At 45.3% G+C, this 23,910-nt stretch overlaps 2 protein-coding genes across 9 annotated transcripts in view; one reads left to right on the top strand and one right to left on the bottom strand.

The window, feature by feature from the left end:
• Positions 1-179: 179 nt before the first annotated feature.
• On the top strand, positions 180-5,463 carry LOC147023823 (uncharacterized). Its single transcript, XM_085889661.1, has 4 exons — positions 180-1,009; positions 1,784-1,978; positions 3,598-3,761; positions 5,134-5,463. The coding sequence occupies exons 1-3, from the start codon at positions 453-455 to the stop codon at positions 3,719-3,721; spliced, it is 876 nt and encodes a 291-aa protein (XP_085745787.1). The 5' UTR covers positions 180-452; the 3' UTR covers positions 3,722-3,761; positions 5,134-5,463.
• Positions 5,464-13,922: 8,459 nt separating this feature from the next.
• Positions 13,923-23,910, bottom strand: part of LOC147023821 (uncharacterized) — a 373,912-nt gene continuing 363,924 nt past the window's right edge. For all 8 annotated transcript variants that reach the window (XM_085889658.1, XM_085889651.1, XM_085889657.1 and 5 more), the window contains one exon: positions 13,923-18,373. In XM_085889658.1, the coding sequence (XP_085745784.1) occupies positions 16,893-18,373 (1,481 nt within the window). In that variant the 3' untranslated portion in view covers positions 13,923-16,892. The remainder of the gene's footprint in view (positions 18,374-23,910) is intronic.

Raw genomic sequence — 23,910 nt, 5'->3', positions numbered from 1 at the left:
GTAAATTTCATTGAAATCCTGACTTCTAGGCAATGGGAATATTTCTGTTACTGAAAATCCTGACGTGATACAGCAAAACGGTTATGATTTTTGAAATCAGCGTACCCAAATTAGTCTAAATCACTTTACACATCTCCAGTAAAAAATTTTTGTTGTTCAGTGTTATGGGAAAAGACCCCCTCCTCCAAATAATGACAATCTTTTGCGACAACCACCCCCTCAACTCCCAAACCCTCATTCCTATAAGGCTGTGCGACCCCTGTACATTACATAATGTATGGATAGCTCCTTGTTAACACACATTAATAAGAGGTTGTTTTTTTTCTTGCAACATGCATTTAGCTTTTGCCAGATATGTAGTTAATTTTGAGAATTCAGTGTTTCAAATTTGAGAATTTTTCCAGGAGCTTCAGCAGCATGTCCCTTGGGTGACTAAGCCGGAGCCATTCCGCATGACTCTTCGTGAGGAGAAGCGACGACAACAACAGGGCACGAGAACTCGATCTGCACTATCACTTGAACGAGATCTACGAGAGAAACAACAAAGGGAGGAAGAGGCATGCCGAAAGGTGTTCCGAGCTGCTCAACCTCCCACCCACACCTACTTACCACTTTTTGACAATATGAGCCAGCAGCATGTTCAGCGCCGGTGCGATAGTTGGCGGTCAATTAAAGAAAACGCTGCCGCTGTCAAAATACCCATTTCTCATGTGTACATGGAAAATGATGACTTTCAGCAGGAGAAACCCAAGCGCAGACAGTTTGAACGGCACCCTTTACCAGCACACATCAGTTCAACAGCTGATGAGTACACAAAGGACAAAGAGCTTCCGCAAGCTCAACATTTTCTTCGGGTGGCAGCACTTCCCAGACGGATGGTTCGAAGGCAGGTTTGCAAGCAAGTCAAAGACTTGCAACCAAAACAGAAAGATGGATTTCAAGGCTCCTGTCAGTCCAGATCTCAGAGGAATGCTGTACCTGCTGTCACCAACCTGTGTCATCGACAAAGGTCAGAGTTTGAATGTAGCCTGGATTAAAGTACGCTCCTTCTTATGAGCATGTGCTTCATTCATCTGACATTATAATGCAATCCAGTCAACCTTCCACCCTCTGTCTTCGACGAGCCTCAATTTTTTTTTTATTTAAAAAGAGAAGTTTAACTAATGCAGGTCACCACTCAGTTTCCAATTACCCACTACTCAAGATACCTCACACTTGTATTCCTATACAGTCCTTTTATTTGTGTCAACCTCACATTCTCTTCTTTTGAAAATTTGTTCCGCTGTTATTTCATTTCCTTCACATGGTTTACAAAGCACGCAGACCCTCTTTCCGTTACCAAGTCTCACGTAGGATTTATGTAAGGAGGGAATGAGGTGCATTGGGTTACAGGGTGCATTGGGATATTCCCTATAGCAGTTTTTTTAGATGCCAATGATATACTAACAAGATGCAGGCTCCGCCGACACCTCAAAGTGGTGTAGGGGTCGGACAGACTCCACGTACATGGTCCCATCTGTTTCCCAGGAAGCTTTCCTTGTTGCCCAAGCCAGACGAAATCATTACACAAAGTGGTGCTTACACCTTATATGAATCATTGGCCAAGAATAGTTGCAATAGGGGTCTGTGTCCGAACCCAATGCACCCCAGTTTCCCTTCATAACAATAATAGTTGTAATTTATTCTGTTATACGCTTTGAGAAAGAATGCAAAGACGTGTACGTTTAGAGTGAATATCAAATTCAGTGATATTTGACGTTGAATATTACTTCCTTCTGAACAGATACACAAAGGGTACATTTAAAGGACGAACACAACTTCAGAAGGAACATGTTCAAACGACGACAAAAAAGCACGGTGATGACAACAAGAAAAGCAGAGAAGAAAATGATGGAACGAAATCAACGTTGCACGTCATTATAGAACGAGATCCAGATCGTGGCACCAACATCACCATCACAAAAGGAAGTGCAGTCAAGTACGAATTTTTTGTTGTTGTTGTTGTTGTTGTATACCTTGTCGAGGCTCATATGAGAGCTAACACAAAACACACAGCGAGGGGGGGGGGGCATGAGACAAGAGGGGCGGGAGTGGGAAGGACAAAACGGGGGAACAGAGACATTAGGAGATCTGTGGAAGGGAGAGGGATGAGGTGGGGATCATGGGGTATACAAGATGGACATTACAGGGACTTTCAGGAAGGAAAGCAGGGAATTTGAAGGAGGTGGGTTTGGGGTGGTTTAATGGGGGTAGAAAAGATTGAGGATTTGGATGGGGAGAAATAAGAGGTGGTGGTGAACAGCTGTTTTGAAGGCCTGGAGGGAAGAATGGGATTGAACAGAGCAAGGGAGTTTATTCCAAAGGTGGGAAAATAGAGGAATGAAAGAGTGAAGCTGAGCAGTAATTCGTGATTTTGGTAGTTTTTACCAGGAGGGGATTGTTGGTGGATCTTGAGCACCCTGCGGAATTATGGTGGGGACAAATCGCAGACAGAGCAGGTGGGGGTGAGGGGGGCGAGACCGGAGAGGAGACGGTTGAAGACAGAAAGACCACCGACCTGCCTGCAGTGAGAGGCCCAAAGACTCGGCCTCATCACGGGAGATACCAATGATCCGAAATGCCTCTGTTTCCACAATGTGAAACCGAGAAAGGTGAGAGGCAGCAGCACCAGCCCAAAGGGGAGAGCAGTACTCAATCAGGCTGCGGACGAAAACTTTTTATGTGGTCAGGAGCTCAGGTGGGCCGAGGAAGGACTTTGCACGACGGAGTATTCCCAGTAGGCGACTGGCTTTGGAGGCGAGGTTTGAAATATGGCTTTCCCAGGAAAGATCGTGGCAGATAGTGAGACCCAGAAGCTTGAAAGAAAAGACTTCTTCCAGAGGATTGTTGAGAAAGTGGATGAGGGGGAGGGGGGGTTCCAAATGGTCCTTTCAGAGAGACAAGGTGAGTGTGAGATTTGTCTGGATTAAACGACATGTTCCACGTGTTGGACAAGTTTGGGATTTTATCCAGATCTGCAGTGAGCGAAGAAGCTGCTGCTTGCTGGTCTGAGGGATGACAGATGGTACGGCAGAGGGTGGAGTCATCAGCAAAGTGATAAAGAGGATTTTCCAGAGTCGGAGAGATCATTGATGAAAACCAGAAAAAGAACAGGGCCCAGAACGCTACCTTGAGGAACTCCAGCCTGGACAGGAAGAGGGGATGAAAGAACTCCATTTAGGGCAACACGTTGACTGTGAGAGGAGAGAAAGTCTGCGAGCCATGAGTGGAGATGGCCTTGAATACCATAGGAAGAGAGTTTTGTGAGCAGGGCAGGGTGCCAGATCGTGTCAAAAGCACACGATATGTTGAGGGATACGGCTTTGATTTCATGTCCGGCATTGAGGACCTCCATCTATTGTTGGGAGAGCAAAAGCAGCATATCCAGGGTAGAGTGACCTGGTCTGAAACCAAATTGATGATCGGAAATCAAGCCATTGGAGAAGAGGAAGGATTTAATGTCTGAGTTTATTTCACCCAAAATACAGTAGTTGTACAATCTGTCACTTCCCTTTGGATTGTACGTCGGTGCGAGTGGCGGTATCTGTGTTTTGGCAGCCTTTCCTTATCACAAATGGAAGAGGGTGGAAATGAACACACATCCAACGATGTTCTGAATTTGAATAATCAAGAACCGATGCTGTCTTCCCGAGGCCACGATGTGGTTGCATCCCAGTACTAATGTGAAGAGAATGGATGGAATGGTGAGCGTCTCACATGAGGTTGGTGATTGTGCATTGTGCAAAGCAATACGTGTGTCACTTTGATCGCCATTTTATTATTTTTTTTTTTACATGATGTAAGGCTCATAGTGGAGCTGCCACACACACATATGGACATACAGACTAACATGTGAGACACAATGCAAGACTTAGATGAGACGAACACAGCCACTGAGCTTAGGGGAAGCACCGTCACTTCCTGGGGCACTCTGGGTGCCAGCGACATCACAACAATGACGCCGCTTTTCTCACTGCACTCAGCAGGGCATTTCCTAAGGAGGAATTAACTGTTCCCTGAAGATGCCAACCTTTGGGGATTGTCCATGCTCTTAACCTTTTAAATGCTAAACGTCAAGTAAGGAAGCAGCACGTACCATTTTTAAAGTGTGTGGTACGACTCGGCCCAGGTTTGAACCGCCGACCTCCCAGGCACGGAGTGGATGCTCTAACCATTACAGCACCTAGTCTGGTAATCTTTAACAATCCTTTCTCTATCTTTTATCAATTATCAATAATTTGACGTCGATCCTTACCAGTACACCTAACAATTTTGGGAAATAGCTTTAAAAATATGATTACGTGCCAGCAGGTTGCCAGTTCGGAGGCAATTGGGGCAAATTGTGAACAGGCAGATTAAGTTATCCTCAGTGGAGGTTCGGTATATGCATGAGCATAATATCTGTAATTCTGTAGGGAATCTGACGGGTAAAGCAAACAGCACTTCACAATATGCTTTTCAAGACAGTTATACATTATTATATGCACTTGACAGCAGAAACAAGAATGGCACACAGCAAATGTAACTCGCGTGCAGAATGGAGGCACTGTGCACCTCTTTTGAAATCCTCTGTATAACTTACTGATTTGTTTGGATGAAGACAGAACTTGGTGAAAACAGTTGCGATTAATACACAAAATGAACTAAAAATTGCATGATGAGGATATTGCTGTATACTTATCCAATCGATATTTGGGCTTTGTTGCGCCAGACGGTGTAGTAGTAGTAGTAATGGGGCAGGAGTTGGTCATTTATTTATTTTTAAATCGAGCCGAAAGGATAATTTACTAATTGTATGATTATTTAGTTATCCTTCAGGCTTGATAAGTTACATTGATAATTAATGGAAGTGGCACTTAAAATTGATGCTTTGTTTTCAGAAGCTTGCATACTTTATCCATCGACCTCCGTATCTCTCTAACCTCTCCATCTATCTCCCTCTATCTCCATCTCTCTTTCGGCTGGTGATGTAAGCGGAGTATATTCTTATGCAGAGACATGACAGAAGCAAACAGACACTTTAAAGTTCTTCATTTCATCTGTTTGACAGTTTTACTCAGCGATTTGTACTAATATTCAACTATTTCATTGCAGAAACGAGTTCCTGGGTCTTGTGTGGCAATGAACTCTGCCTCAAACCCAGGGAGCACACAAACTTTGCGATTTTCAAAGAGGACGAATGTCTGGGCCATTTTGGATCGAGCTGTGCGGAAAAAAGTCCACGAAACCAACATCACGGGCAGAATTGCTAAACCTTTTGCGTGAAGCCTGGGCAGAAGTCTCACAAGAGAAAATTTTAGAACTCGTTAGTTCTATGTCTGAAAAAGTAACAGCATTGAAATCTGCAAATGGAAAGTCCACAAAATACTAGTGTATGGATTAAATATACTTCAAATGTTCAATAAATAAATTATTTTAAAATTATGTTGTCCACTTACTTCTGTTTTGTCTCTATTTATGAGTGTGCTTTTACATTGATAAATGACGATGCTGTGCAACAATGACTGATCTTTTTGTTCATTGCGGCGGTGGCAATAAACACTAACGTGAGGGGAAAACACACCTGACTTGCATCATCACCCACATCGACATTACACCAAACGTGTTCATCACAATCACATCTTACGATTGCTGGGCAAAGTAAACAAACACCGAAAACCACTGGACACCATCAACAGACAAGCTGTTCTGATACTTTTCCTTCACTGTTATGATGTTTTATCTTTCTAATCTCAAGTCTGAACTCTCGAAACCTGTCTCCCTCCTCCAAATCCTGGTGGCGTCTGGTTAAGTCTGCTTCTGGTGTATGTTCCCCATCCATCCCCTCCCTTACCTCAAATGGCCAAACAGCTACCACTGCATGCCTAAACTCCATGATTGCTTCTAAGTCTTGTTTCCCAAACCCATCGCTTTCTGTACCCACCTTACCCAGCCACACCCAGCTGTTCCTGGACTCTGTGTCCTTTTCTCCTGCCAAGGTGGAGAGCTTGCTGTCAAACCTCGACTCAGATTCTGAAACCGGACCAGACGGGATCAACCCTCGTGTCCTAAAAACTTGCTCCTCTGCTCTTGCTCACCTTCTCTCTGTTCTATTCACCCTCTCATTTGCCCAAGGTCATCTGCCATCTGCTTGGAAATCAGAAAACATAACTGCCCTGCATAAAAAAGGTGCAAAAACAGATCCCTGCAACTACAGACCAATCAGCCTTCTCCCAATCATCAGCAAGGTTATGGAATCCATCATCGCTTCAGACATTATATCCTTCCTCTTCTCCAATGGCTTGATTTCCGATCATCAATTTGGATTCAGACCAGGTCACTCTACACTGGATATGCTGTTTCTTCTCTCCCAACAATGGATGGAGATCCTCAGTGCCAGACATTAAATCAGAGACATATTGTTGTGGGCCGGGGTTCGGTGGCGATAAACGACCTCCATGGGGCACGATCGAGTCGGCTCCCACCGGACACCCGGAATTTAGGTCGTGACTCTCGGACAATTCCGAAAGGTCACGGGTCCCTTAGCGGATCATGGTCGCCAATATTTCGATGGTGTGGGGTAGGGTTAATTGCCTAATTTCAATATACCTAAGTACCCACGTTGTCCAACTACCGGGGAAAACCACACCCTCGACCAACTTTGTCCGAACCGAGTCGCTATCACTGACTCGGATCCGGCGTAACCCAGCGGAAGCTCCCAAAGCCGTGCCGGACCAAATGAACAATTTACGGCATGAAGGGCCTTACTAATTCTCAAATCCGCACCATGCTAGGACAATGGGAGAAATCACAGAAAACGAGCTGGTACATTTAACAGGAGTTTATTTATAACAATAATCGGAGAGGGGAAGCACAAAAAGAGCAGAGTTATCAGGAATAAAAAATGTAATGTACAATGAACAAGGCACTTAACGATTCTACTTACAGACAGGGCCCACGGACACACACACACACACACACACACACACACACACACACGCACGCACGCACGCACACACACACACACACACACACACACACACACACACACACACACATAAACTGGACCCCGTGGGTCTTTATTCTGTAGAGCCGGGTCGGGATACCTTCCCGCCACGTGCGGTCACACCGACTCTGAACCACCACAGTGGGACTCACCCACGACCCGAAGTCCACCGCCCACAAACGAGACCAAGCCACCACGACCGCAGACGCTCAGCCATCGCCACGATCACTCCAGACGCTAGGCAGTCGCCTCGATCACTCTTCTTTGGTCACCACCACCACGGTGAGCCACCGCAAAAGACCGCTCGAACCATGACCGCAGACCAAGCCAATCGACACAATCACTCCTGTCTGTCGTCCTCTTGTCTCTTTTTCTCTCTTGAGGTGGGAGGGTTTCTTTTCTCGCCCCTCGCCTCCTGATTGGACGAGGGGTTGTCGGACGATTCGTGGTCAGCCTCCCGATTGGCTGGGGTGCGCGTGTGGTGCTCGCCCTCTGCTCATTGGCTGGAGGAAACGGTCCATGTCCTTGGGGCGGAGCCTCGATCCGAAGCGACGGAGGCTCCGCCCACGGCCTCAGCCAAAAACACTTGGGCAATGGTGACTGGGTCAAGTGAGGGGCGGTGGCGTTGTTGTTGTTGTTGTTGTAAAAACCTCACTTAAAATAACTCGTAGCGCACACACGAAATTCCCATGAGACATTGGGGATGGATTCTAACTATAAACACTTACTTATCAAAATAACTGAACTACGGGGACTCTGGCTGTTTGTGTGCACAAGGTTTCCAAATCCGTAACAATATCACGTGCTTTCGATACGGTCTGACACCCTGCCCAGCTCACCAAACTCTCTTCCCATGGTATCCAAGGCCATCTCCACTCATGCCTCACAGACTTCCTCTCCTGTCGCAGTCAACGTGTGGCCCTTCATGGAGTTCTCTCATCCCCTCTTCCTGTCCAGGCTGGAGTTCCTCAAGGTAGCGTTCTGCGCCCTGTTCTTTTTCTGGTTTTCATCAATGATCTCTCCGACTCTGGAAAATCCTCTTTATCTCTTTGCTGATGAATCCACTCTCTGCTGTACCATCTGTCATCCCCCAGATCGGCAAGTAGCAGCCTCTTCCCTCTCTGCAGATGTGGATAAAATCACAAGCTGGTCCCACACATAGAACATGTCTTTCAACCATGACAAATCTCACACTCTCACAATGTCTCTCAGAAAGGATCATCTTTAGCCCCCCCATCTACTTTCTCAACAATCCTCTGGAAGAAGTCCTTTCATTCAAGCTTTTGGGTCTCACTATCTGCCATGATCTTTCCTGGGAAAACCACATTTCCAATCTGGCTTCCAAAGCCAGCCGCGAACTGGGAATCCTCTATCGTGCAAAATCCTTCCTCGGCCCACCTGAGCTCCTGACCATATGCAAAGCTTTCGTCCGCAGCCTGATGGAGTACTGCTCTCCCCTCTGGGCTGGTGCTCCCACCTCTCACCTTTCTCGTCTTCACGCTATGGAAACCAAGGCATTTAGGATCATTGGTATCACCTGCAATGAGGCTGAGTCTTTGGGTCTCTCACTCTCTCACCACAGGCAGGTCGGTGGTCTTTCTGTCTTCTACCATCTCGTCTCCGGCCTCACCCCCCCCACCTCCATTCTGTCTGCGATATTCCCCCCTCCCCATATTTCTGCAGGGCACTCAACATCCGCCAGCAACCCCCTTCTGGTAAAACTACCAAAATCAAGAATCACTGCTCACCTTCACTCTTTCATTCTTCTTTTTTTTTTTCCTGCCTTTGGAACAAACTCCCACACTCTCTTCAATCCCACTCTTCCCTCCAGGTCTTCAAAACAGCTGTTCACCACCATCTCTTATCTTCCTCCATCCAAATCCATGATGTTTTCTACCCCCTCTAATCCACCCCACACCCACCACCTTCCAATCCCCTGCTTTCCTTACTGAAAGTCCCTGTAGTGTCCATCTTGTTTACCCTGTTGACCCTGCCCCATCCCTCTCACTTCCACAGATCTCATGTCTGTTCCCCACTGTTGTCTCCTTCCGTCTCCCACTCCTCTTATCTCCTGCTCTCCTTGTTGTACGTTCTCTGTGTTAGCTCTCTCAAACGAGCCTCGACACTGCGTACCAAATTTTTTTTTTTTTTAAACTTCATTAAAACCGGAGTTTCATAAATCAGATGTAACAGTAATCTCGACATATAACAGTAATTTGATGCTTACTATCGAGCAAGTGTAATGTTTCAGAAAATTTTAGAGGTTGCCCATCCAAAATGGTGGAGTTCAATTGCAAATGAGTAACTTGTACAAAGCCTGGTGTTGGCTTCGTGGTTTGGGTGGTGCCTTGGGATCTGAGGGTCCTGAGTCCAAGCCCCGTTGGGCCGCTGAATTAAAAACACACCATGAGGTTGACTCAGCCTGTCATCCTTCCCAGGTCGGCAAAATGAGCACCAGTGTACTGGTAAGGGGGACACTGCATCAGCGGCATGATGCAACCAGCAGCCACAGGCTGCACTCGATAGATGGAGAGAGTAACTTGTACGAATAGCTCATATTACAACAATAACAATCCATGTTCCTTTGTTACAAAGCAACGAGGTCACAATCTTTCAGCTTTTTATTTACCAACATTAAGTTTATATGAACTGAAATAATAAGTTTTATAATGTGCGATTCCATTGTTCTGTGCATGAATTGGTCAATTAATAAAGAAATAAATGTTTTCTTTCATTTTTAAACTACGAGTGCATGCCGGTACATGCATGGCTGTACATGCAAACAAAAACAAACAAAAAAAACTTTCAAACCACGTGCCAGAAACAACAACCACACAGGCCGTTCCTTCGCTCTCGTGACAACCACACTTCCACACACAGAGTTAATTAAAATCAAGTTTACCTCCCCGTCTTTGCTTGCCATGACTCGCTGCCATTGATTGACCATTGCCACTCCTACGTCACGGTAACTAAGGCCAAAGTGACATTTGCCACGGCGGCCGCTAGCAATTATACGGCGGCCGCAGTATTTCCACGGTCACACAATGTAGCAGTCAAATATGTTTTTATTTTTTGGGGAGCCGCACGGCGTATTTAGAAATTGTGGAGACCGAAAACGTGGGGTTGCCGTACGGTCTTGGATTTGATGTCGCACGGTGACCTTAGGGCGTCCTTGCGGCGGCCATAGAATTTTCAAGGCAGACGCAAGGTGCCCGCAGGGGGGCCCTAAGGCGAACGTGCGACAGACGGACGGTAACGAGTGGGTATATATACCAGTTCTTTTTTTACTGAAATAAAAATATAACAGTTCGGAATATACCAGTACGTGGTGCCCCCAGAATCTGAATTGAATTCCTTCCAGGAGGCTGTGCGGATTACAAAAAGTTCGAGTCCCAAGCTATTTTCCCAATAAGAAATAATGGAGTGAATTAATCTGTTCCTGGACCCCAAGAAAACCCACTTTCAACTGAAATCCCCCATGTTTAAGGTAAAATAAGATGAGTAAATGACCTTCGGTGGCGGTGTATTGTATGTAAACTGGTACAATCACCACATCCAAAGGTCCACACAGGCTCGAGCTCCGGCCTGGGTTCCGATCGCTCGCGCACTCTGCGAGCGCTGCCCCCAGGGCAGCTCATCAAACATGATGCCCCCAGAACCACAATCACTTTCATCAAACGTATCGGGCTGAGGTAATCATGGATATTCCAAATTACAACCGGCTTTGCTGTGAAATTAAATCCTTGCCCGACAGTCCGTCACACCACGTGATCAGATTGCTTTTTTGTTCTGAATTAAAACACAAGATGAGTAAAAAAAAAAAAACAGCACAAATCAAGGTGAAAACACAAGGTAAAGTAGCGATTGACACACGAGAGAAGCTTTCACGAGGACTTCCACCGACGAACTGGATGAACAAAGCGTGAAGATACGGCTCAAACAGGCGGGGGAGACGCACGTGAACAAACATGAACGCCACGTTGTGTTCGGTTTTATAAAATGTATTCGGTTTTTAGGGCAAAATTCATTTTTCATTGATAATAGATTACGGCAGCCGCACGAATAACGCAAGCCCCCCGTACGCCCTACGTACGGTTGACGTGGAACACAAGTACGTCACAACTACGGCATGTCGAATTGCTATGGCTAACGTAGAAATGAAAAAAGTTATAATTCCACGGCGACCCCGACGGCCTGTAAAAGATAGCCAAACGGCGTAGGGCCACCCTGAGGCCACCGCAGAAACTGCGGCCACCGCACGTTTCTGTCAATTCAGAGGGCGTACGGGCACCGTATCCTCACCGTAGAGCAAATGTGACTTAGGCCTAAGGCACCGAAAGATCCCCATCGTAACTGGCACCTCACGTGACGTCATCGTCGGCCGGCCTCGCATCGGCCGACACGAAGTTAAGTCCTCACTGTCCGGAAGTTCGCATATCGCAGTTACGATTATTCGCAATTTAGTTTTAATGGCCAATTATTCTATTAGCGCAAACGTATTTTGCCTTTCCGCAATGTCATCACAAGGAAAAACACAAAGATAAGAGAAGAGGAAAGAGAGAAAAAAATTTTTTAAAAAACGTTCGTGCAAAAACATTTTTTTTTTCAAACAACCACACAGGCCGTTCCTTCGCTCTCGTAACCGACGACTGGATTGGGGCATTGTGTTTATCTATAAATGCGCATAAGAAATCGAGAAATTATTAGAATACACTCAGTCATCACTATCCGGAAGTAGTGCGTGCCCGTACGGAATGTTCACATGCATTCCACTAATTATCACTTGCATTGAAGTAACAACTGCTGTGATACTTACACACACAGAGTTAATTAAAATCCAAATTAAAATCAAGTTTACCTCCCTGTCTTTGCTTGCCATGACATTTGCTGCCATTGACCATTGCCACTCCTACGCCACGGTAACTAAGGCACCGATCCCCATCGTAACCGGCACGGCACGTGACGTGACGTGACGTGACGTCATCGTCAGCCGGCCGCGCTCCGGCCTATGCAACAACGTGTCCTGTGATTGGTAACTAAATAGCGCATCGGCCACGCCTTCGCAGCAACGTGACCTGTCATTGGTTGGTAAATAAATGGCCATAACTTGGGAATCACTTGTCCGATTAATATCAAACCTTGAAAAGGCACATCCACAGGGCCCCAGCAATATACCTGGCAAGTTTCAATTAGATCGGACCAGTGGTTGTCGAGAAACAGCGGTCACAGACACACACACACACACACACACACATTGCTGGAATTATAGATAGATGACTCGTTTGACTGGGTTTTGTTTCACTTTTAATATTTATTTTCTTTCAGGGTTTAAGGCTCGTGGAACAGCCGTCACATGAAGCATGCACACACAAGCAGCCAGAAACACCAGGCGACACAGGACTTGACTTCGTGAGCCTGGGTCATCAGTCGATGACCCTGGCATCTTTCATGGCTTCGGCCCAGAGGAGGAAGAAAGATTTTTGAAAACCTTCCCGGGTGGAGCCAATATCAGGTATAGAGAAGATGGAAGACCAGTCCTTTCACGAGAGGGCATAATTCAGTCAATAACCAGTAATGGTGTGGTGGCTCTCTTACACCACTGAGACATTTGGGCTTTCACAAGAGCATGGTTAGAGGAGCCGAGCAGGGTGAAGGAGAAATCGGAGAGATTGGAAGGAAAGCTTGGTATGTCCAGGTCCAGGAGGGAGCATGTACCGTTGGGACAAATGGGGTCAACCATATGTAATCACAGAAGGCCTTAACTGCAGCAACCTAGCTGGTTGTTGCAGTGCCAACAACTAGTCAAATGCCACGGTAGCAGTGGAAGTTGCCAGAGATGAGGAATAGTGAGTTTGGATCAGTGGCTTTTAGTTGGTCCATGTTAACAGAAGGGGTATATGGAGTTGGTATTAATTAGGTGGAGAGGAATTCATAGCCATAGCTATTCCATGGAGTTTGGAGGGACAAGAGCAGAACATGCATGGGCAATTGAGGATGGAGCTCTCGACATAAACAGTAACCCTGCCACAGTGGTGGATGTCAGGCCAGTCAAAACAGAAAAACAATGGAGAATGGCACTCGGAAGAGCACATACCTCCATGAGGTTGAACAGTTTACGTTTTGCATTCCACTGATAGGCCGGAGCTGAATCCATACCTGAACCAACATCTTATCGGTTCTTATCACCTACCTGACTCATCTACCAAGTTTTATCATAATCTGTCCATAACTTTTTGAGATATCATGCTATGTATTGTTTTTGTCCCCATCTCTCAATGGTGAAGAATCGCTTGACAAATTTAAAAAAAACATTCCTGCATCTCAGCAGGTATGCCTGGTGTTGGTTTCATGGTGAGAGTGGTGGACTTGGGATCCTCAGATCCTGAATTCAAATCCCACTCCGCTGTTGAATTGATACCAGGTGGGGTTGACTCTGCCCGTCATCCTTCCGAGGTCGGCAAAATGAGTGCCGGCATGCTGGTATCCTGTGTCGGAGTGGCGACCCGTCCAGGATTGTGTCCAATAGCCAAGGAGACTGCTGAAGCAGCACCAACGCTCTGCACAGAGTATGGTCCCAATGGAATGGAATCTCGGTGGGTGTACAAAAAGGGCCAAGGGTGGGAGTGCAGCTGGAGGGAGGAGGGAGCACAACTTTCTCTCCTCTCTCAATACTCTTGTCCCACCTAACTTCCTTTCTCTTTTCTCTCCTCTCTTCCCCCATTGCACTGCCCACATTTTAACCTTGCACCCTTCTCTTACCTTCCATTCCTTTGCTCAATTTGCTTTCATTTAATCTACCTGTGTCCTCCTCCCCCATTTTACTTAAATTGTAGTTTGCCAGTTGGTGCTAGTTGTCCCGTATGCAGAATGACAAAACGCAATTACCTCCTCAATCAAATCCTTTGTAAAACATTTATTGCATGTGAAAGTGTACAGACAACAACGAAGTTTGATTACAGAAAGTAATGAAGATAGAAAAATGTTGGAAAACATCCTTTGATTCGATACAAAAAGAAAAACAAAAATCCGTTTTGGGAATCTAAACAAAATACAATTTCTCGTTGTACTGCAAACGTATCCCTTTCAAACGGTTGGAAATGTAGAGACGACGGACGGCCATATCGCTGACACTTTACTCTTGTGTAAAAACACTCGGTGCGAGTGGGAAACGCAGCAAGAAGTGGCCGAACGTGCAAGGTGTGTGCTTTCCTGGTTGTGCAATCACCGCCGAAATCTTCGCCTCATGGTCATCCTCAGGACGATCATGATCTCGATAATCCTTGGTCCCTAATCACCATTTTTACCGTGACTTTTGGCATGCGGCTTGCTCGATATGCACTCAGTCATATAGTAAATCGAAAGGGGAAAGGGGAGGGGGGGAGGAGACAAGTTTGGGATGGAGACAGGTTTGGGATGGAGACAGGTTTGGGATGGAGACAGGTTTGGGATGGAGACAGGTTTGGGATGGAGACAAGTTTGGGATGGAGACAAGTTTGGGATGGAGACAAGTTTGGGATGGAGACAGGTTTGGGATGGAGACAGGTTTGGGATGGAGACACGTTTGGGATGGAGACAGGTTTGGCATGGAGACAGGTTTGGGATGGAGACAAGTTTGGGATGGAGACAGGTTTGGGATGGAGACAAGTTTGGGATGGAGACAGGTTTGGGATGGAGACAAGTTTGGGATGGAGACAGGTTTGGGATGGAGACAGGTTTGGGATGGAGACAAGTTTGGGATGGAAACAAGTTTGGGATGGAGACAAGTTTGGGATGGAGATAGGTTTGGGATGGAGACAGGTTTGGCATGGAGACAAGTTTGGGATGGAGACAGGTTTGGCATGGAGACAAGTTTGGGATGGAGACAGGTTTGGGATGGAGACAGGTTTGGGATGGAGACAAGTTTGGGATGGAGACAGGTTTGGGATGGAGACAGGTTTGGGATGGAGACAGGTTTGGGATGGAGACAGGTTTGGGATGGAGACAAGTTTGGGATGGAGACAAGTTTGGGATGGAGACAAGTTTGGGATGGAGACAAGTTTGGGATGGAAATGAATGTGCCCTGATCCTATCGTCGGATGAATTTCGAAGCAAAAGACGTACTTATGCACCAATCAGTATTGCAAGCAAAGTTTGTACGAGACCTTGGAAAAGCATTATTTTGGTAAATGCTCCTGCTGTTAAAATGCTTGTTTATTGACAAAAAAAAACCAAGAATGATTGGCAATTGTTTCACATTTCATCTTATAAATAATTTCAAGTGATTGTGTGTTTGTTACTCTTTCACGGCTGAACCGTAGCACTTGGAGGCCACAAATTTTGGGTGTCGGTACTTCAGAATATGAGCAAGGTTTAAACTCCTGCGTGTTGGCCCTGAAGGCCGTTCTGAAGCCACCAAAGGCTGCTGTAAAGTGTATGTTGGGATGTGGAGTCAGGCAAATTGTAATCACCATGAGGCCAACATGCTTGCTGTTGGCTTAATGGTTAGGGTTGTGGGCTTGGGATCCTAGGATCCTGAGTTCAAATCCCACTCGGCTGTTGAATTAATACCAGGTGGGGTTGACTCTGCCTGTCTTCTTTCTGAGGTCAGCAAAATGAGTGCCAGCTTGCTGGTATCCTGTGTTGGAGTGGCGACCTGTCCAGGATTGTTTCCAATAGCCAAGGAGACTGCTTATGCAGCACCAACCCTCTGCACAGAGTATGGTCCCAATGGATGGATGGATGGATGGACGGATGGATGGAGGAGGCCAATAACTCCATATATTTTCAATGTCCAACACGTTCCGAAACCACCGTCGGGAAAAGCTCACCTGCCCGGGCAGTGCCGGATATCTTCCTCGTATAACATAAAACATCTTTGGTGAAACCACAAGAATGGGAAGAAGAAGGCACTGTTGACAGTGGTAAGCATTTCAAGTTGAATGCATAAGCATGGCTTAAGGCAATACATTCACACAAATTTGCAAAAATGGTTTTCTTAGGTGAGAAATGTCGCAAAGCTCTTATTATATATTTTTTGTTTTGTTCCACACGTCACGAGTCTGAGCGTAAGTGTCAAAAAGTAGGGAAGAGGCAAAACTTCACCGGAAGAATATGAAATGAAAACCTTTTGTAGTCGCTTAACCTCCTCGCTGGCCACATCCGAAGGACTCTGTCGGATGGAATTATCCGTATCGATACATTTTAGTTTGTGTATAGAAGAGAGATGCAGAGTGGATGTCACTCACGCATCCTTTTCTACCAAAGCACTCATAATGTGTCTGCTTGTCGGAGCTACGGTTCTGCTTCCCATGGTGTGGTGACGGCCTCGTGACACAAGTGGTTGCACTTGACGCACAATGTGCTTGTCGACGTCATTTCATTTGTCTCGGTACGTTTGCAAACGGTGAACATCTTTAACAAGTCGGCCGCAAACGTCGTTATTTTTGTAATAAGCACTTGCATGATTGGGATTTATTGCCCCCACCCCCTCCCCTTTACTACTATGTACCATGTAGCTGCTTAAATAGCAAATTAAAAAACTCAGGAAAAAAAAATACCTGCAAAGAATCCAGCTTTGAACTAATGGTGATAATATTTATAGTCAAGTAAAGTGTTTGCAAAAAAAATTCTGCGAAAAAAGCATCACAGAACAGGATTTTGGGTAATAAGTTAATGTGCATGCTTTCAGGACAACGTCATCAAAAGTTATTGGATAAAGCTTCTTTTTTTTTCTTTTTTTTTGCAAAAAGGGCACTTGCGGGTCGGTGCAATAGAAAAAGGACATCGACGACAAAACTATATGATCAAGTATGCTTCACAAGCAATGTACAAGGTAAAACCAAACCATTTCTGTTACTTGTAGTAGTCTGAGAGGTTTGTTTACAGAAGTTCAGGTCTCACTGCAAGAACTCAATGTCTGGAACTCGTTCTGCAATGCCTGGATGTGCTCGTGTAGGTCATCCGCAGGGCACATGTGGTAGCGATCCTTCTGTTGGACCATGGAACGGTCATAATCTTGCTCATTGTGTATCGCGGATGCTTGCTCACCGGCGCATTCGTCGACAGGTACACGTGGACCATTCGCGGTGAAGTTCACACATGCTGTAATGGTCTTCCGCCTGATTACTGTCGCTGGAATGTCAATCGAGGCTCCGTCCTTCCGTCCTAGCTGCGATAAGCTGTCAATCGATGCTGCACTGAATGATCTTGGACCCAGTTTCAGAGTCGGTTGGGTCTGAGGCAAAATGACCGAGCGAACTCTCTGTGGTGGACTTGAGATGGAGAATGGCTCATGAGAATTTTCAAAAGTGTGCACCGGCTCTCTGGGCACGGCGGAGGTGCCGTGCAGTCGATTTTGGAAGAAGCCATTTTGAAGTCTTGCATTGTTTCGAACATCATGCGTGCCTGGCCCCATTAATAATATGACCTTTTCACTATCCTGCAACACGATGTTTGAAGCTGTGGAGTCATCTTCTTGGATGCTCATAGGTATCTGTGTTTCTGTCACCGCAACGCTGACTCTGCTTGACCGTTTCATCAGCCTGTCGTCTCGGTTTCTGCTTTCACCGTAATGACTGCTCGACGCATCGACGGTTTCATCTATTGAGGCCGTCCAGCCTTTGTTCAAGTCGAGCGTTGTGCAAGATCCACAGTTACGCATGCTTCTCGACGCAGAAAGCTTTTTGCAGTGTCTGTTTGCAGTTTTATGACTTGCACATTGCTTATGGATATCTGATGCAGATTTGTGGCAATTCACATCTGTCGCTGATGCCGTAGGAGAGAATGGCAGAGTAGCCATTGAACCTTCAGGTCTTTGTATATCTGGTTCAGACACCCCTCTTTGTACAAGAGAAGAGTTGGGCCATTGCTCTTTGGAATGTAGACATACGGAAGGCAGCGTATCAAAGGCGTCTGGTCGACCTTGCCCGGCAAAGGAGCGTGACCTCTGTAATGCAGGAGAGAATGGTGAAGAGACCGGGGCAGAGGAGGTAGAGCTGTTACGTACACAGCCGTCCTGATGTGAATTCTGCGTTCGTGATTCAGAGGGCAAGAGGAGGCCAGAGGAACAGGACCTGGAAATACTCGTTGTGAACGTCTGCTGGGAAAGAGGTGATCGATTGAGCACGATGGATGAAGATGTTCTCATTGAAGTGGAAGAAGGCTGCTGTTGCCCTGCTGTACTGCCTTTGAAGCGTCCTTCAGAGCCAAGGTTGGAGGTAAGCGTCGGTAAGCTAGAAGCAGGAGAGAGCTTGGATGACGGAGATCCAGGAGTGATGCAAGGGCTGTGGGCATCTTCCATGTTGACATGATCCTCGTGCTTATTTGGAAGTGGGAAAGCAATCTTTGCCTTTTGTCCAACAGCTTCGCATTCTGCAGGAAACATGCAATCGAGTGTAAGCAGAATTTTGCTTTCTCTTTCCGGAGTATTATTTTCTAACTAAATCTTACTCTGTTAATGCATGTACTGTTTCGGCCAACAAATGGATTTTCACTTATTAAGCAGCAAATCTCAGGGTTAGCTGGCCATTCTCACTCGAATCAATACACCTCCCCTTTGCATACCTCTGCCAACCTCCCAGTTTTATAACTCACACCCACATTCATCATTGGAGATTTCTTAGTTGGCAGTCACCTTTCAGGTAGACCTTTGAAATCATCTATAGCTGCATCTGCTTTTTCAAAAATCTGGATTTAAATGAAATGAATCATCACACATGAGACAGCTGTTTACTCCAATGGCCAGGATACTTATTTATTTCTCCATTTGCTTGTGCAAATTGGAATCCCATGGCTACAAACTCATGCTACCAAAAACTTTGCAAGCATGGTGAGAATGTCAAACACCACTCAAGTTGTTGAGGAAGGCCTTTATGCAGCAGTGGATCAAAAGAGGTTAAAAAAGATTAAAATTATTTTTTATCAGATGTATCACATTTAGGGCTAGCAGGATGGCCGAAAGGTACGCACACTCGCCTCAAAACTGTTTAGCCTGGGTTTGAATCCCAACCCAGCTCTCAACTGTCATCCTGGTGTTTCACAGAGAGGGTGATTCAGGAATGCGTGTGCCGTCCCTCGGATGGATATTAAACTGGGTGCCCCGTCTGGTGGCATTCGTTAGTGAACATTAAAGATCCCATGGTGTCCTTTGCGAAGAGTATCGCCGGCACCATGGTCAAATTCCAAATTCCTGCCCGAACTAGTCGCACGTGAGGCCTAGCCATCCGGTTCGTGAAGACTCTGGCCAAGCTTCCCAAGGCCGACCCCAAAAGAAAGGTGGGATAATGGTGGCCGTTAAAGAAGAAGAAGATGATGTATTTCCTGAATTCTTCTTCATCTTTAACGGCCACAATTATTCCCAGGTTCTTGGGTTGGCCGGGGGAGGTTTTGGTCTAAGTCTTTCACAAACCGGCTGGCCAGGCCTCATGTTTGATTTAAGGTCAGGGCAGAAATTTATAATTTGTTTCTGGTGCTGGAGATAGCTCGGCTCCTCTTCAGAAAGGACACCGTGGGATCTTTGACATCCACCAACTAATGTCAGTTGAAGTTGATGGGATGTCAGTTTAATGTCCATCCGAGGGACAAGCACGCACATTGATGAATCGCCCTGCCTGTGAAACATTGGGATGACATATATATATATATATATATATATATATATATATATATATATATATATATATATATATATATATATATATATATATATATATATATATATATATATATATATATATATATATATATATATATGTCAGGATTCAAACCCAGGCTAGAAGGCCCAGTGGTGTGTGCATACGTCTATGTCATCGTGTCAACCCACACTTTCTGAACAAAAAAAAATATACATACATACAGTGCCTATGTAAAGTCTACACCCCCTTTCAAAATTTTCACCTTTTGTGACCTTATAACCTGGAATTAAATTCCAATAAATCAGACTTTTTCCACCTTTGTATACACATCATAACCCACAACTTCAAAGTGAAAAACAAATTCTACAAATTTAAGAAAATTAATTAAAAATGCAAAACGAGAATATCTTGGTTGGATAAGTGTCCTCCTTCTCCTCTCCCCCCCCCCCATTTCATAACAATTGTAAGTTAGCTCAGGTGTAACGAATCACCTTCAGAATAACACATCAAGTGAATTGGTCTCCAACCGTGCTAAATTGTCGTGATTCTGATTATTTAAGAATGAAATCAGCTGCTCCTGTCGGTTACCTCTGCTGGGTTGTCCATTTCATAGCAAATACTTAACCATGAGAACCAAGGAGCTTTCAAAAGACCTCCGAGATGAAGTTGTGGAAAGGCACAGATAGGGGATGGGTATAACAAGCTCAAATGAGCTAAGATCCTCGTCCTCTTAATGATGACGTCATAAAAACGAATATGACGTCATTGTGATGTATCAGGTTTGTGATAAAGTAACTGTTGATTGATTCCGCAAACAAAATTCAAACAGCTTGCCTAGTTTCGGAGATAATGGTATAGGTGATTTCCATTAGCGGCGATATTATGACGTCAACTTTTTTTCTGGGAAGAATTTCCAAAATCGGAGATGGTTACTGCCTGCGCGTGGGCTTTCTGCATATACGTGGCAAGTTTCACGAAGATCCGATGAAAACTCTGGGTTGTGAAACAAAAAATGTCAAAAAATAGGAATGACGTCATAAAAATTGATATGACATCATAGTGATGTATCATATGTGCGGTAATTCATCTCTGCTAATGCCCTGTTCGATTCCCGCAAGCAGAATTCAAAAAGCTTGTCTAGTTTCGGAGATAATTTTTTAGGCGATTTCCATTAGCGGAGATATTTTGACGTCATAACTTTTTTTTCTCGGAGGCATTTTCAAAATCGGAGATGGTTACTGTCTGCGCGGGGTATTTTTACATTTCTATGCCAAGTTTCAGGAAGTTTCGATGAAAACTGTAGGCTGTGAAACAAAAAGGTCCACAAGAAGAAGATGAAGAACAACAATGTGAGTAAGACTTAGAGATCCTCCACGAGGATCGAAAAATATTTCAACAGCCTTGAATATCCCTTGGAGCACAGTCAAGATAATCATTAGGAAGTGGAAGGCGTATGGTACCACCAAGCCCCTGTCTTGATCAGGCCGTCTCTCCAAACTGGATGACCAAGCAAGGAGGAAACTGGTCAGAGAGGCCACCAAGAGGCCAATGGCAACTTTGAAAGAGCTGCATGCCTTTATGGCAAAAACTGATCACTGTGTGCACGTGACAACAATATCCCAAGCACTCGACAAGTCTGGCCTGCGCAGTTGGGTGGAATGAAGGAAGCCATTACTCAAAAAACCCACCTTGAGTCCCATTTGAGGTATGCAAAAAACCATTCTGTAGATTCTAAAGCCATGTGGCAAAAAGTTTTGTGGTCTGACAAAACTAAGATGCAAAATGTTATGTTTAGTGCAAACCCAACATAGCACATCACCCAAAGAACACCATCCCAACTGTGAAGCATGGTGGTGGTAGCATCATGTTATGGGGATGTTTCTCATCAGCAGGGAATGGGACACTTGTCTGGATAGAAGGGAAACTGGATGGAGCAAAATACAGAAAACTCCTCGAGGAAAACCTGCTGCCCTCTGCAAGAATGCTGAAATTGGAACGGAAGTTCACCTTTCAGTATGACAATGACCCAAAGCACACTGCTAAAACTACACTGGAGTGGCTAAGGAACAAAAAGATAAATGTCCTTGAGTGGCCCAGTCAGAGCCCCGACCTCAATCCAATCAAAAATCTGTGGCACGACTTGAAGATTGCTGTCCATCAACACTTCCCATGCAGCTTGACTGAGCTTGATCAGTTTTGTACAGAAGAATGGGCAAATATTGCCCAATCAAGGTGTGCAAAGTTGGTGGAGACCTATCCCAACAGACTCACAGCTGTAATTGCTGTCAAAGGTGCTTCCACCAAGTATTAACTCAGGGGGGTGGACACTGATCCAACCAAGATGTTCTAGTTTTGTATTTTTCATTAATTTTCTGAAATTTGTAGAACTTGTTTTTCACTTGGAAGTTATGGGTTATGATGTGTAAATAAAGGTGGAAAAAGTCTGTTTAATGCAAATTAATTCCAGGTTATAAGGTAACAAAAGGTGAAAATTTTGAAAGGGGATACAGGCATTATATTGGCACCGTACATACATAAACATGTGTCCTATCCGATGTACCATACTCTGCGAGACCTAGCGTTGGTTCTGCCGAAGCAGTTTCTTGGCTTGGTATTGTGCTGGGTGGTTGGCCATCCCTCCCATCAATCGTTGTAAGAGGAATTTGTAATTATTTTCAGGGTGCCGGCGATGGCTCGCTTACTCTTCATGAAGGACACCATGGGATCTTTAACGTCAACCAACTAATGCCGGCAGACGGGACATCCAGTTTAACGTCCATCCGAGGGATGGCACACACATTGATGAATCACGTTGCCTGTGAAACACCAGGATGACAATTTATCGCTCGGTCAGAATTCAAACCCAGGATAGACAGCTTGGAGGTGAGTGTACGTACCTCTCAGCCATCCTGTTCACTGAATATATATGGATGAGGATCCTTGACAGAGATGAGGATAGTAAGGATGTGAAGAGGGGGGAGGGGGGTGGTACGAAGGATGGCGACAGGAGGCTAGTGATGGTGACAGGAGGCAGTATTGAAGGTATAGGAAGGCGACTTCAAGGAGCTGTTGAACCTGGGAGGAAGCATCGGTGAGCTGGAGGTTCCATGTAATGTGGAGTTAGTGGAGATCATGGAGAGGAGGTGCAACAGCATTGAAAAGGATGATAAAGGGAGTGCCAGGCATTGATGAGGTGTGTACAGAGTCGAAAGCAGTGTACAGTACAGAGCAGTGAAAGAAGTCGAAGTCAGTTGGTTGAAGAGGCTGCTGAATATATGTATGAGAGAGGGAAATGTATGTAAGAGGGAGGGCTGCACCTGGATGGGTTTGACAGTGGTGGAGTAGCGGCTGAACCCGAATCCTATCCAGGTTCCTCCTAATGACACCATGTTTTCTCTTTGCTTATTCAGGTTCCTCTGATGGCCCCAATGTAGTGTTTGGTTTTCCGTTTGATTATGTTTGTCCCATATCCTGATGCTGTGTGGACTGTACTTCCCCAATAACGGACCTCTGGTAGCTTGTACATGTTGCTGTGTTTGAGCCTGGGGCGTAACTGCTGTAATCTATCTGTCCGGGTTCTTTCCGACATCTTTGTTCTTTGTTCCTTTCATACCTCTTTCATTTTCTTCACATTTCTCTTTATTCATTGTAATTGTTGCTTTTTCTTTTCTTTTATCTCTTTTACTCTTTATTTCTCTCTTTCTTTATCTATCCAATGAGAAGTGAATTATTGCAGAAATTTTTTTGTAAGGCTCACTTGGCTGCATCTGGATGGGTTAGAGGGTTGATAAGTAGCGGATGAAACCCGAGTCCTATCCAGGTTCCTCCTGATGACTCCATCTTTGCTCTTTACTTATTTGGGTTCCTTCTAATGATTCCAATATAGTATTTAGTCTTCCGTTTGATTCAATTCCATAGGATTTAATAACAGGGTTAATTCTGCCGATATGGAAGGGGAAGGGTGATGTTCAAGATCCAGGGAAGTACAGGTGCATTTCACTCCTAAGTACACGTCATGAAGGTACTGGAGAGGATTCTGGATGGGAGGACAAGGAAGAGTGTGGAGATCAAGATCGGTGAAGAACAACAGGGTTTATAAAGGGTAGGGGGATGAAGGATGGGATATTCACACTGAGACAGCTGGTGGAGAAGAGGTTGCAGGTGCACGGTGAAATCACATTGGGATTTGTGGACCTGGAGAAGGCCGATGACTGTCATGAGAGAGATGGTAATGGTGACACACTGACATGGATTGGAGTGCTGGAAGCAGAAGTT

Source organism: Eptatretus burgeri, chromosome 7 (genome assembly GCF_056783735.1).
Source record: "Eptatretus burgeri isolate ZD-2024b chromosome 7, Ebu_testis_v1, whole genome shotgun sequence".
Taxonomy (NCBI): domain Eukaryota; kingdom Metazoa; phylum Chordata; class Myxini; order Myxiniformes; family Myxinidae; genus Eptatretus; species Eptatretus burgeri.
The sequence above is the reverse complement of the archived record's forward strand: the minus strand, read 5'-3'. Positions and strand labels throughout refer to the sequence as shown.

Bases quoted from the DNA above. Each gene is read 5' to 3' on its own strand.
- LOC147023823 (XM_085889661.1), top strand. From the start codon at position 453: ATGACTCTTCGTGAGGAGAAGCGACGACAACAACAGGGCACGAGAACT. The intron at 1,010-1,783 runs GTCAGAGTTTGA...CCTTCTGAACAG, and splicing joins AACCTGTGTCATCGACAAAG to ATACACAAAGGGTACATTTA. The intron at 1,979-3,597 runs GTACGAATTTTT...GTGTTTTGGCAG, and splicing joins ACAAAAGGAAGTGCAGTCAA to CCTTTCCTTATCACAAATGG.